Genomic DNA, 14,653 nt, shown 5'->3' with positions numbered 1-14,653 from the left:
ATTTGCTACAAATAAATAACATGGGTTTGAAGAGCCAGGGAAACCTTAGTTTCTGGCTCTATAGGTTGGGTGGGAGGGGGAGGGGCTGTGAAAGCTGAATCGACTGGGCGTGAGGGGGAGGGGCTTGAGGACTGTAGGGACTGGGTGGGAGAGGGAGGGGCTGTAGGGACTGGGTGGGAGAAGAGGGGCTGTGAGGACTATAGGCAACAGAGCATCTGCTGAGGAGAGTCTGTCCCTCACAGGACTCAGCTCCCAGAGTGTCTGCAGAGGCTGCCTCTCTTCCTGGCTTCCTCAGATGGGGGCACTATGTAGGCCCCTCAACACAGCAAACCTCGCCTGGGTAGGTGTCAGGCCCTGGGTCCAATCCTCAAATACTTCCTTTCTCCTCAGGAGAACTTGCCTCCTGGATTCGTAGGGAAGCCGAGGGGCCTGTGGGGAGGCTGTGACTGCCATGGCAGGGGTTCTGAGTCTGGTAGGTAGGCTGTGTCCCTGTGGCTGGCTAAGACAACATCAAATGGCCCTGTGGGCAGGGTCTGAAATCTTTGAGTGCTATTCATAGGACCTTCCCATTGTTTGAAACCATCCCCCAAGAAGGGTATCGTACTCCAGCACAATAACTTTAAATGGGTCTTCTCTAAGTTCTGTTCGTAGGATGCTCTGAGTTCAACCGCCCATTCTAGAAATCTCCACCCCTATCTAATGCCATCTCTCTGGGCTGAACGGCAGGCTGTGTGACTTAACGCTGAGTCCCAAGGGCTGCTCAGAGTGGCTGCCTCTGAACATGGCACATCTAAGGGCAGACGGAACGAAGAGACACAAGAGCCAGCCAGCCTGTGACTGACTCTTAGAGAAGGTGTGTGGATATGGTCTCTATCACCCTCCTGCCCACCAGTGTCCGTCTGTCCACCCTCTTTCCCTACACCGATTTACTCTCTACTCAGCAACCAGACCCCTCTCCCTTGGCTCGGCTGCCTTTAGAGCTCTCAGGCATGTTGATGGAGGCACCTGGCTCTTGGAGGTGCTAGTTTTCATGTTTGCATCCCACCCCACCCCACCCCACCCCACCCCACCCCAGTATCCCTTGGGGGCAGCCCCTCCCCCTTCCAGGTCCCAGATGCAAAGCTGACCTGCATAAAGGGCTCCATCTTCTCCAAGGCTCTCCCAGCCTCCACCTGCAGGGCTCCCACAGCCTGGCCTGCCTCGCGCTCCTTCTGCTCCAGCTTCTGCTCCAGAGCCTTCACTTCCCAGCCCAGGGCCCTAGCTTGGGAGTTCTGAGGATTGGAGGAGAAGGTAGGCTCAGGTAGAGCTGAGGACCAGACCCTCTGCTCAGGGAAAAGTGCCCCACTGTGCTGAGAGTCAGCCTGAGCCCAGAACTGAAATGTTTAATCCTGACCCGAGTGCTTCCTGTTGGCCCTGGCACCTCAGATGCCTAGGGACAAGGCAATGGCAGGTTACAGCCGGGTTTCAGAGAAACCAGGCTGGGAGAATGTGTTATCAGAGGCTCAGACCCCAGACCCACCAATTTCTAGCTGGGTAGCCCAGGGCGACTCCTGCTACCTGTCCTGGCTTGTGGGTATGACTGCCTTTGTTCTTGCAAGGTGAGAGAGTCCCTCCCCAGGCCTACAGTCCTTCCTCCATCTGAACCTTGACCTATGTGCTTCAGAATACAGTGTTCCCGGTGTTAGAAAGGCAGAACTGTGTAGCTGTCTATGATCCCGCGCTCTCAGTGGTATCTGGGTCATCCAGGTTATTGCATGTAAAAAAAAAAAAAAAAAAAAAAGAGAGAAGCCACAAGGAGGTAGCCGCAGGCAGCCTCTGCCCCAGGAGCCCTTGGATAGCTTTCTGGTTTTTATTTCCTTGGTGTTGCGGGTGGAACCCAGGGCCTTGTGCATGCTGTGCACACACTCTCCCCAGGAGCTGCACCAAGAGCTGGCTTAGTGCTTTACTAAAGCCGGCTTTCTGAGGCTGGAGATCTCAGGATTCCCCAACAGACAAGCTAGGCAGGACGTGGAATTGAATGCTGACTCGCTATGCCCTCTCCAGCTCCTACCTCTAAGATTAAGTCGGAAGAGGGTGAGTCCACAGGATAGACGGCCACTAGTGGCTAGAACTCAGGGAGGGAAATCCGTGGTCAAGGTCACTGCTTGAGTGGGAACTGGGACACACCACACCCCCAGCCCTCTGATGTCCTTGTTCATGTCATAGTTATAGCCTTGGGATGGAAGACTGGCTGAACCCCTCCTGCTTCAATAGGCCACTCCCCAGTTAACAAGAAGCCCTTCCCACCTCCACCGCCGCCCCGCCCCCCCCCTTCTCCATTATTTAGAACCTTCACTGCCACCCCATAAGGAGCTCCAGGGATGTCAAACTGACCATGGCTTCCGGGGTGAGCGGCGAGCCCAGATGTGGGGGTGTGTTACCAATGGCTAGCTTCACCCTGCCCAGTGCCTTTTCAGCTTTGGGCAGCACCTCGGCCACAGCTGTGCCCAGGGCAGCCTGAGCTGCCTGCACCTCCTGGTACCTGGGAGGAAAGAAGTCAGGATGAGGCACAGAACAGGGTGCAGGAAACCCTCTCCATCTCTATCAAAAGCTGCTGGCTGGAGCTGTTGATCTGCAAAGCACAGACTCACCCAGTGCAGGTCAGAACCCAGCAGCCGGCCTGGGAAAGTGGCTGTGACTCTGCAGCTTTCAGGCCGTGTGTGTGTGTGTGTGTGTGTGTGTGTGTGTGTGTGTATTTGCCTGCCTGTGAGTGTAGGTGTCCAGGGAGGCAAGAAGCATCAGATGCCCTGGAGCTAGAGTTGGAGGCAGTTGGAAGCCACCCAGCGTGGCTTGAAACTGATCTTGGGTTCTCTACAAAAGCAATAAGTGGGACTGGAGTGAGGCCTCAGCGGTTAAGAGCACTGACTGCTCTTTCAAAGATCATGAGTTCAAATCCCAGCAACCTCATGGTGGCTCACAACCATCTATTTAAGAGTTCAGATGCCCTCTTCTGGAGTGTCTGAAGACAGCTATAGTGTACTTGCATATAATAAATAAATAAATCTTAAAAACAAAGAAAAGAAAAGAAACTGTTTCTTTAAAAAAAAAAAAAAAAGCACTGAATTGAATTGAACTCAGAGGTCCTGAGCAACCACATGGTGGCTTACAACCATCTGTAATGGGATCTGATGCCCTCTTCTGCTGTGTCTAAAAACAGGTACAGTGTATTCATATACATAAAATAAACAGAATTTTAAAAAAAGAGCAAGCCGGTGGTGGTGGCGCACGCCTGTAATCCCAGCACTCTGGGAGGCAGAGGCAGGTGGATTTCTGAGTTCGAGGCCAGCTTGGTCTACAGAGTGAGCTCCAGGACAGCCAGAACTATATATAGAAACCCTGTCTCAAAAAAAAAAAAAAAAAAAAAACCAAATCCAAAAAACCATAAATAAATAAATAGATAGATAGATACATAGATAGATACATAGATAGATAAAAATAAAAAAGAGCAGTAAGTGTTCCTAAGAGTTGAGCCATCCTATCCGAGCAGACCCATCATTCCCTTATTCAGTGTGAGCATGTGACTCTGCCCAAGCTGATGTGCACCTGAGAATCGCACATTGTGCAGACCCTTAGGTCCTCTTGGCAAGCTGCAGAGAACGCTCCCTGTGAAGGGGATAGAAGAACAGTGGCAAAGGCTGTGGTCTTGGTTGTCCAGTCTCTTGTTGCTGACCTTTGGCATATGCTGCTGTTTGGATAGGAAATGGCCCCCGTGGGAGCATGTATCTGAGCACTTGGTCCCCACGTAGTATCATCGAGGGGTTTGCTTTTAGGAGGTGGAGACTTGCTGGAGGAAGTGGGTCACTGGGGAGGGGGGCTTGGAGTTTTGTGAGGGGACTTCCTGTTCACCTCTGCTTCTGGACTGTAGATGCAACATGACCAGCTCACTTCCTGCTTCTGCCCCACACCTTCCCTGAGTGAAGCCACTCGTAACTGGCCCAACAGAGATGAAGATATTCTCATGTTTTCCCTTTGTTATCAAGTACAGAAACCTTGGACTCCAGGAAGTAGAATTCCCTCAGGAGCTTGGCAGTGGTGGCACACACCTTTAATCCCAGCACTTGGGAGGCAGAGGCAGGAGGATCTCTTGAGTTTGAGACCAGCCTGGTCTTCAGAAAGAGTTCCAGGGCAGCGACAAATAGCAAAAACAAACCAACAAACCCACAATTCCCCCAGGAGAAAGCCTATCTCCTGAACCAGCCAGAGGCACAGCGTTTCCCCCCAGAAGATCACAAGGAGAGGACAGCATCTGGAACAGTGATGTGTCTCCGATGGACAGGCCATGCCTTGCCCAGGGCTGCTTAAACATCAGCCTCCTAGTTGCCTAAAGACAAACTGACAGAGACAGCAAGGAGGTCCCCACTGCATAGCTTTGTCCCTCCTCCCAGTGTGGCCATATTGATAAATCGCCTTATGCTTTTCGCTAGTTGACCTTTTCATACAAGGGTGGATGACTGAACCTCGCCGGTTGGGGCTCGCGCAGGCTGTGATTCTAAGCCCAGCAACAATATCTCTCTTAGTATGATGGAAGAACTCCCTCGAACTGGAAGAGGAAGAAACCTTTTCTCTCTTAGTTGTTTCAGATCAGGTATTTTGTTACAGCAACTAGGAGGGTAATTAATACTGTGTATTACGAGCCACCAGCAAATAGACCTGGACAATAGGAAGGACTCGGGGCGGGGGGGGGGGGGCTGGTTCCAGAAGCAGTGGCCTCTAGCTGGTTCTTACAGGCTCCCGGAAGCTCAGACCAAGCTTCTCTGCACACCCATGGAGACCTCACCTGTCCTCCAGTTCCCGCTGGGCCTCCGAGGCCACTCTGCCTTTCAACAGCTTCCACAGGAGCTCGTAGCTGGCGTTGGAGGCAAGCAGGGCCCTTTCTGCCGTAGCTTCGATCTTGGTGGCTGTGTCCCTGTGGCTATGTGAATTGGCATAACTGTCACTATAAGTACACATAAGTGGTGATGACCAGACTACACCCCTGCCTGCTTCATGGGTCCAGCCTGGTCTACTGAGTGAGTTTGAGGACAGCCAGGTCTACACAGAGAGACCTCGTCTTGAAAACACACATACACCAAAAAAGAGGAAAATCGATGTGATGCAATACAAACATGTAAAATTTAAAGGTTGAAAAATGTTATGGATTCTATGCTTTTAGGATCATAAGTTGTTTTTTTAAAGGAAACAGAAAAAAACATCCAAATGCTGCCCTGGGGAGACAGCTCAGTCGGTGAAGTGTTCGCCTTGCAAGCAGGAGGTCCTGAGTTTGATCCCCAATACACACATAAAAGGCTGGATTCCGTGGTGTGCATGTGTAATCCCAGTCAGGGAAGGAAGAGAGTCAGATACCTGGGCCTTGCTGGCCAGCCAGGCTACTCTGATTGGTGAGCCCCAGTCCAGTGAGAGGCCCTGTGTCCAAAAAACAGTGCATGTCACCTAAGAAATGCCACCTCAGGCTGTTGCCTGGCCTTTACATGCACCTGCACACACAAGCTCACACACACACACACACAGATCACCATACCACCCCCATAACCCATGTCTATTAGTGGATGACTAATTAAGCAAAATGTGATATATCCTAGGTCATTATATTCCCTAGATATATACCCTATATTTTCTAGAATATTATTCTCTAGCTATATTCTATTCCTCACCCACACAAACGGATGGAGTACTGCTTGTATTATAATGAATCCTGAAAACTTGATAGTAATTGAAAGAAGTCAAAAGCGATGCTCCGTGTGTCATGTGATCCCATCCTCAAGGAATGGCCTGAAGAATCAAATCTATAGAGAAAGTAGAGTAACCATTGCCAGGAGTGATGGAGAGGCTGAAGAGGAGTGGGGGTGATGAAAACTGTAGACAGGGGGACGGTAAAAATGTTCTGAATTTACATCTGCTGGTCACATGGCTCTTCAAATATAAAATACTTAACTACAAAGCATAAGAATTATCTCCTTTTTTTTGGTGTGTGTGTGTGTGTAAGAATCATCTTCTCAGGGCTGGAGAGATGGCTCAGCGGTTAAGAGCATTGCCGGCTTTTCCAGAGGTCGTGAGTTCAATTCCCAGCAGCAACCACATGGTGGCTCACAACAATATGTAATGGGATCCAATGTCCTCTTCTGGTGTGTCTGAAGATAGCGACAGTGTACTCAAGTGTACTCATATACATAAATAAATAAATCTTGAAAAAAAAAAGAATCATCGAATCATCTTCCTACCTTGTGTGTGTGTGTGTGTGTGTGTGTGTGTGTGTAGGCCAGAGGTCAACCTCAGGTGTAGCTCCTTAGGATATGTCCAACTTATTTTAAGATATTATTATTATTATTATTACTATTATTATTAATTGTCTTTTGAGACAGGGTTCCTTTGTATAGTCCAGAATGGCCTGGAACTTGCTTTGTAGACCAGACTGGCCTTGAACTCAGAAATCTATTTGCTTCTACCTCCCAAGTGCTGGGATTAAAGGCATGCACCACAACCTTTTACCTTTCTTTCTCTCCCTCTCCCTCTCCCTCTCCCTCTCCTTCTCCCTCTCTCTCCCTCCCTCTGCCCCTCCCCCCCTCTCTCTGTCTCTCTCTCTTTCTTTCTTTTCACTTTTATTTTATGCGCATTGCTGTCTTGCCTACACATTTGTCTGTGTGAGGGTGTCAGATTCCCCTGGAACTAGGGTTACAGACAGTTGTGAGCCACCATGTGGGTGCTGGGAATTGAACCCAGGTCCTCTGGAAGAACACTGAGTGCTCTAACCACTGATCCATCTCTGCAGCCCTCCCACCTTGGCTCTTAAGACAGGGACTCTCGCTGGGCTGGCTGGTTAGTGTGCTCCCAGGATCACATCCTTATGCTGCATCCTGCATCCTGCATCCAGGATCTCTGCATCCTTACCGCTGAAGTCACAAGCCAGTGCCACTCCAGCTGGCTTTTTACACAGCCTTTGGGGATTGACCTCAAGTCCTCATGCCTGTGTCATAAGCAAATTGCCTGACTGAGCCATTTCCCCGGGCCTGTGAATGACATCTTAAAAAACAACTTTTTATTCCCCACCAGATGCCGAGATTCGATCCATTGAGCAAGCGTTTCCCCAGCATGTCTGCACCTCCATCCCTCCCCACCCAGCCCCTTCCTGTGCTGGTAACAGTTACTCCCCACTGAGCAGCCCTTGGGCTCATCTGGTCCGAGTTCCTAGAGGCTAACCCTGACAACTGGAGCCTGGCATTGAGCACTGTCCCCCATACCCTGGCGCTCCAGGTCTCACCTTCTGGCGAGGATCTGGGCCTCTGATGCCAGGTGACTCCAATTGGTGGGTGCACTGGATCTTTCCTGAAGATTTGCCTTAAGGAATGGAGAGAAAAACTGAGGCTCATCCTGGAAGGTCAAGGGTTACAGCCGACTAGCTGACTGACTGGGCGGGATAGAACGATGTCAATATTATACAAATGCACAAGGCTAACGGTGACACCAGCGCTTGGTGAGCAGGCTCCCTGCACATGGAAAGTGCGGTGACCCAGCCCGCCACTGTGTACCCACTGTCTGCTCAACGCAGATTTGCTCTTGGCAAACAGTGCCTGTCTCCGTCAGTGAGGGAGGCCAGATGTGAGCCCGTTTGCAGGTGGCATCAAACATCCTATTAAGAGTACACCACACTACGGGCAATCGGTTAAGGGCAGGGCTGGGGGGCAAAGACTCCTACACAGGCTCCAGAGGAAGCAGGGTTGGGGGAGCGTGGTACCAGAAACGAGAGAATGGAGGCTGCGCGCAGGGTCTCCTCCTCTGAGGACCGCAATGTCTCCTCCAGCTCTGTCAGCTGGAAGCAGGTCTTCTGAGCTCCAGCCCGGGCACAGTGCGCACTCCCTCTCAGCACCCGCAACTGCTCCCAAGTGGCCTTCACAGAATCCTGCAGACCCACCATCTGCTCCAGGAAGGTCCCCCGGGTCTCTGTGGGAAACCGGTGATCACTGATCGAGATTTCACACAAAAGTTTCCTCACTCAAGTTTCTATCTGAGTCCCCCACTTGCCTGGGCACAGCTGGATCCCCAGAGCCACTCTGCCTGCTGCTTGCAGTACACCAAAGGAGAAACCTGCCCATTTTATAGCTGTAAAGGTTGAGGCTCAGGGAAGGCAAACTGGGACTTGTAGGCCCTTTAGAACCAGAATGGGCGTCTCTGGAATCTGAGCTGGCAGTTGAGCCCCAACTCAGTTCAGTGCTGTGACTCCCACTGAGCCTCGCGTGGGGCCACCCAGCTGTCCTCTCATTTGATGCCTCGCCCTGCTCACCTTCCGCCAGCTGCTGAAGCACACAGCTCCTTACAAAAAGCTGGCCAAGGCCATCAGCTCAGTTTCAACATCCTGCACATTTTTCTGTACGCCAAGGCCGCATTCCGCCTGGCCTAATGACAGGTCTGCTTTTCTTAGTTACTAATTCTTTCAAAATGTGCCAAGCACTGGCTGGAGACAGGCAACAAGCCAACAGGCCGAGAACCAAAGCCCCAGAGGACTCCACCTGTTCAGCACCGGAACAGCGCCCCAGGCATGCACCGCGTGGTTAACCAGTTAAATGAATGAAGCCAGACCAGGTTTCCCTTAGCTTGTGTCGGGCACAAGACCCTTGTTAATATCATTACAGATGACTAGGGACATGGGAGGAGAGGCCTGTGGGGTGTCATGACTCTCCTGAGAGGTTCCAAAGTACCCAATCAGCCCAGGCTCTACCAGGCCCCTCACCTCACAGTGTGCCATCCCTGTACCTTGAAATAGATGGTGACCTTGGTAGACATCCCCCCGAGGGGCTTCTCCCTGCAGAATGTCGAGTGGTCCCCAGGGGCTGCCACAGTCAGAGCCCTGAAGCCACCCCTCCATCAGCACCAGCCTGGCCTTCAGCTTGGCTGCCTGCAGGGAACAGTCGGGAAGGAACACTGTTTGAGATCAGCATCTCCAGGCTGTGTATTACCCTTGGCTTCCGCCCGGTTCAACCTTTCCTTGGCTTCTCCCCGTCCAGTCCTGCGTGCACCTCGGTGCTAAGGGCTCACCAGCCCCGAAGACCTAGCTTGCCAACTTCATCTGCTTCCTCTCTCACAGCCTAGCACCTGCTGACACCTTGCCCGCCACACCCCTGCCCTACCGAGGGAGGGACAGAAGGAGTGAGAAGGAGTCCCATGAAGATGTGCATGCATGAGTGCATGTATGCATATGTGCTTTTATGTGTGCATGTGTGTTCATGTTTTCATGGGCAGGTGCATGGGCGCACACATATGTGTATGGAGGTCAGAGGTCAACCATGGAAACAGGAACCATGTTCCTGTTTAGATACCACCTAATTTGCTGGGTTTTGTTTGCTTGCTTTTGTCTTTGTTTTTAAGTAGAATCCTTCACTGGCCTAGAGGTCATTACGTGATCTCTGCTGACCGGCCAGCAAACCAAGGGGATTTGGTTGCCTTTGTCCTCCTAGCCTCTGGATGCCACGGTGTCCCTTTCCTCATGGTTTCTGGGTCCAGGCTGAGGTCCTCAAACTTGCACGCTAAGCTCTTTTCTAGCCCCAACACATGGTTTTCTCTCTCCTGTTCACTGTGTTTCTGGAGCTCGGCACACAGTGCAGGTGTCGTGGGCACGTGCTGCCAGTGTGTGCCGGGCTGAGCCCATGCTCTTACCCATGTGCACAGCGGCTGCATTTATGCTGGGGGTAGCAGGAGCCAGCTGTGACTCCTTTGTGGGCTCCTGCCATGGCTCAATGCCCTTTGCAGTCACACTAAGCAGAGGGCCGGGTCCCAAGCTCTGCCCTCAGATCCACAGCCCCCAGCACTCAGACAGAAGGGCCTAGACTTTCTGTGCCTTTGGTGAATTCATTTAGAAGAAAAAACTATTGTAGCCAGGAGGGAGGCCATGTGGTAGCTTAGTTTACCCAGGGGTGCAAAATGCTGTCCTACAGAAATAGAAATGGCCTGGCACAGGGACCTGACCTGCGTGCCCCATGGGCTTTTAGCTAGAGCTCAGGATGGGCTAGTTTCTTCTACATTACCATATGTTCTTAGAGCCACACTGGGCCCAGGAGGCTTGAAGTCTTGAACTAGCCATTCTAGAGTTGCATATTAAGTCTTCCAAAGTTGCCCTCTGTTTGGACAAGACTACTAATGGGGAGGGGGCGTCTCTCAGGCTGGCCTGTCATCTCATCTCCACGGAAATGGACAGGTATGACCTTGGCTCTGTGAGGATAGGATATGACAAGAGCCATCCCTGGTTCATCTGGGACAGGGGGACCAAATGAGGGCTAGGTGGATTGGAATGAGGAGGCTGGGTGAGTCAGGAGAAGGCGGCCAGTGGGAGCCACCCAGGCTTGAGGTCTGTGGATGACCAGGCAGCTTCTGGGCCACGACATGGGGCTGGTGTGACATGGAGATGTGAAATGGATCTGAAGGTGGGCGGGTCTGGGCGTGGCCACGTACCTCCTCCTTCACTAGGGCATAGCAGGTGGGACACTCTTGGCAGCCTGTGTCACCCTCCGTGAGGAAGAAGTTGTCCTGGCAGCGGTCACATTTATAGCCCACAAAGCCGGGCCGGCACACACAGGTGCTGTTCTCATGACACTGGGAGGAGGCAGCACCCAGTGGGGAGCACCTGCAGTCTGGAGGAGAGCAGTCAGCTATGGGGACCTGATGGTGATCCCCTACTCATTTCCTACCCCCGAGTCTGAATTCCCACAACCCCTGAGTGTCCTCAAATGCAGACTCCAAGGCTCCACGCCAAAGACTAATCAGAACCTACCCTTCAATCTTATTTAAGGCAATGTCCCCAGGGACCCAGAACTGCCAAAACAGTAGCTGTACAAGCAGAGAAACTGTGGCTCGCATATGACCTGCTGTCTGCAGACACACAGGGTTCAGTGGTCACATTAGAGGTGTCCCATTTCTCATGCTCCTGCATCCCAAGTTCTCAGGGCCTAGCATGTGTTTGCCATCTTCCCCGCCATACTTGCTTCTTGTGGATCATCCCCAGCCCTGCCCTCCCACAGCCCACCAGGACCCAGCCTGCTCACCTCGGCAGCCCTTGATGGAGAAGCCAAAGAAACCCAGCTGGCATTTGTCACAGGCTTGGCCGGTGACGCCGGGTCGGCAGGGGCACTGGCCGGTCTTGGGGTGGCACTTGTTCTCCAAGGAGCCGAGTGGGTGACATTTGCAGCTGTGACATGAAGCGAGAGTGAGGGTTGATCAGGCTACCCCTTACCCAGCCTCTAATAGCTGTAGACATAGCTGCTCAAGCACTCAGGACACAGGGGGAGAAAAAACAACCAAAACTACCATGGGCACAGATCTGGTAAGTCACTGTGAAATTCACAGTGGACTTCAGTCCCACACACTGAAGGCTCCAAGGAGTGACACAGGGGAGACTTCCCTTAGCCTTTCCATGGAATCTTCCTTTAAAGCTGAGACAGCTGTCTCAGGTGCTGTTGTGGTCAAAAAAGTCACCCAGTGATAGGTGTTACTGAGATGAGAATCAGTGCAAAGCAGCCGCCTGCCCGCCCGGCCAGCTCTTGGGCAGTTCTTGGCCTGCCTCCTGGGCTGGCAGGGCCATGGCCTGATACCAAGAGACTGAGCTTTTGTACCCTGTGATGAAGGGCACAGTGTATCTGGAAATGGACCCGAGATGACACATTCCAGGCCAGGCCTGTCCTCGAGGCTCCCTGGTGCCCTCTTCCCCCAGCAAGGCACCCAGGGCACTCTCAGCCTCACCCCCTACCTCTGGCAGCCCCTCCCAGACTGGAGGTCATAGAAGCCAGGGCTGCAGCGGCTGCAGTCTCTCCCGGTGGCATAAGGCAGGCAGGCACACTGACCGGTCACTGGGTTGCAGGTCTTCTCACTGACTGAGCCCCTCGGGTCACAGCTGCAGGCTGGGGGTTGCATGAAAGGGTGTTAGAATCGGCTACTTAAACTTTAGGGGGTTTAGGCAGATTATGAGAAGCCCCAGAGATGACAGTCACTCGGGTCAGGTTCCGGAGACCCCCTTGGGAAAGGCTCGAGAGACAAACTCAAGTCTCAGCCCCTTTTTGCTATGGCTTTGGTGAGTCAGCCCAGAAAAGTGGGGATGTGGATGCTCTTCTGAGTCTGCCTCAAGCTGCGGGCTGGAGACAAGGCCAGAGCTGTGGTCCCTGGTCACAGGCAGAGCCTGGCAGCCATCTCTGGAGCCACATGGTTTTACTCTCCCAGGAACCATAGTGCAGCATCCTCGTTGATGCCAGAGCGGGGTTTCTGGGAGGCGGCCGCCACGCTGCAGGGCAGTGAGGTGTGGGTGACGCCGTGTGAGGAACGGTTCTGAGGGCATCTGATCAGCGTGGAGGCTTAGTTGCTGATACGGGACTTCCCGTAGCCTGATGCAGGCAGATGCAGCCTGTGGTCCTGTGGCACACGCGAGGCTGAGTGCAACCCAGGCAGGGGGGCGGGGCAGATGAGAGAAAGTCCTGACCTCACTATCCCTGCATCAGCCTCATGTGCTAACTATGGATGTGAGAAAACTGCTGAATTATTAACGTAGGGTGAAAGTGTGGGATGGGCGCTTATGAGATGTCAGGACTGAAGGGGTCATGGAGAAGAACAAGTCCCAGTGCTTTTTAGAGAACAGAGAAGGCAAGAGACCTGCCTACGGCTGCCCAGCCAGGCAGAGGGACCAGACTGTTTAGTCGATTTCTCAGTCACCCTGTCTGGGTCCTGGAGGGCTGAGGACAGTGGTTCCCATGCCTTACCCCATGGGTCTGGAATTTGGGGTACTCACGAGCACATTTGTCCGCAGGCCTTGTGGCCAAGGCACTCCCATAGAAACCCTCCTGACAGTGCTCGCAGTGGGTCCCTGTTGTGTTGTAGAGACAGCGCAAGCAGTGGCCAGAGTGAGGATCACAGTTGCCCACAGCATTAAGATCCACGTTCCCGCTGCACTGGCACCGGCGGCAGGGCCGGGGAGCTCCAGAGAGTCCTAGAGGATCCCCAAAATAGCCATCTTCGCAGCTCTCGCATCGTCGCCCTGTGTACGGGAGGGGCAGGTTTGGAGCACTGACCAGCTGCACTCACGAGCATGCTGTATGGCTATCCGATAGCTTAGCCTCTGGCCAAGGCTACCTGGGGTCTCTGGCTCGAGCTGGCCTACAGTCAGGTACTAGAGCACTGCCCGCTGGCAGTGTGGCCCTGGGCAAGCCATCGTGCCTTCCTAATTCCTGGCTCCTCGCCTCTGTAGTGAGTGAGGAGAGCTTTGTAGCTGCTCCACAGCACTGCTGAGAGGCCTCTCGAGGTTATCCATGCAGAGCACTGACTGCAGTGTGGGCGCCACAGGGTCCACCTTCATCCTTTGCATCTTCACCAGCATCTTCCTCAGCATCACTTGGACTTTGGTCACGCTCAACTCAGAGGGAAACTTCATACTACTTTCTCCCAAGGCCTCTGGAGTAAAGAGGCTGGCGGAAATCCTTGATCTGCAGGCTACCCGGCCCTCCCTCCCTCTGGGACTGGTTCCCTCTGGCAGCCACAGCTGCTCCTGTGATGGCCTCTCTTAGGAATGTCCCACCCACCATGCAAGGATCTCTCACTGTTCACACTAACCACCGGCTGGGTTTAGTGGGGGTCAGAAAATAGGGACAGATAAGGAATGGAGGGACAGATAAGGAATGGAGGGTGCAGAGTTCAACTGTGGGAGGCCCACCCCTACCCCTGGGCCTGCGTTCCCTGGTGAGTTCCCTGGTGGGGCTCCCGGAGGACAGGAAGTTGCTTTCAGAACAGGCCCCAGGGAGCAGGCTACTCCAGGAGACCATTCAGAGCGGACACTAATCCCACGTGAAGCCACATCCTGAGTGGCTCAGAAGGACAGCACTTGCTTCTACTTAGAGGAGACAAATTCAGAGACATAGTCAAGTGGTGAGGAGTGGGCAAGGGTGGGAGCTTAGGCACAGCTCAGTGGGCACGGCACTCCCTGGGGAGGATGGTGGCACGGGACAGTCCACCATGCCAGGGCCCCTTAGGCCAATGAATCACATGCTTAAAATGATGGCCAAGGAGGACAGCTTTATGTTATGAGTTTTATTATGATAAAGAATTAATGATGTAATATACCGGGAGCCGTTTAATTGTCCACTTTAAGTGGGTGACTTTGTGGGGCATTGCAAATGCCTCAAATGCTGTTAAATGTGCCTCTGAGGAAAGAGCGGGGGAGGGGTGTCCTGCAGCAGGGAGTGAGAGCAGGGGAGGGGAGGTTAGGTCCTGGGAGGAGAGGGCTGTTTGCTTTGTGTTACCTGACAGATACTCACAAAAACCTGAAAGCCGAGGAGAAGTCCTGTGTATGTGTGTGTGTGTGTGTGTGTGTGTGTATGTGTGTGTGTGCATTTGTGTGTGTGCATATGTCTGTGTGTGTGTCTGCGTGTGTGTGTCTATGTGTGTCTGTGTGTATCTGTGCATGTGTGTGTGTGTGCATGTGTGTGTGAGTGTGCATCTCTGTGTATGCCTGTCTGTGTCTGTGTTTATCTGTGTGTGTGTCTGTGTTTGTGTGTCTGTGTACACATGTACATGGATGTACACATGTGTGCATGAGAGATCAGTGAGGCCAGAGATCAATGTTGGGCGTCACCTTCAAACCATGTGTTTTGTG

The 14,653-nt window shown here is 52.8% G+C and overlaps 1 protein-coding gene across 1 annotated transcript in view; it reads right to left on the bottom strand.

The window, feature by feature from the left end:
- Lamc3 (laminin subunit gamma 3) overlaps positions 1-14,653 on the bottom strand; it is a 58,712-nt gene that overhangs the window by 12,599 nt on the left and 31,460 nt on the right. Inside the window, exons 14-23 of the mRNA XM_052182141.1 lie at positions 12,797-13,042; positions 11,768-11,918; positions 11,067-11,209; positions 10,477-10,655; positions 8,785-8,926; positions 7,769-7,974; positions 7,295-7,371; positions 4,817-4,951; positions 2,374-2,521; positions 1,128-1,271 (exon numbers count right to left, since the gene is read on the bottom strand). Of these exons, the coding sequence (XP_052038101.1) occupies positions 1,128-1,271; positions 2,374-2,521; positions 4,817-4,951; positions 7,295-7,371; positions 7,769-7,974; positions 8,785-8,926; positions 10,477-10,655; positions 11,067-11,209; positions 11,768-11,918; positions 12,797-13,042 (1,571 nt within the window). The remainder of the gene's footprint in view (positions 1-1,127; positions 1,272-2,373; positions 2,522-4,816; positions 4,952-7,294; positions 7,372-7,768; positions 7,975-8,784; positions 8,927-10,476; positions 10,656-11,066; positions 11,210-11,767; positions 11,919-12,796; positions 13,043-14,653) is intronic.

Source organism: Apodemus sylvaticus, chromosome 5 (genome assembly GCF_947179515.1).
Source record: "Apodemus sylvaticus chromosome 5, mApoSyl1.1, whole genome shotgun sequence".
Lineage (NCBI taxonomy): Eukaryota > Metazoa > Chordata > Mammalia > Rodentia > Muridae > Apodemus > Apodemus sylvaticus.
Note: the sequence above shows the minus strand (reverse complement) of the source record. Positions and strands in the feature narration are given on the sequence as shown.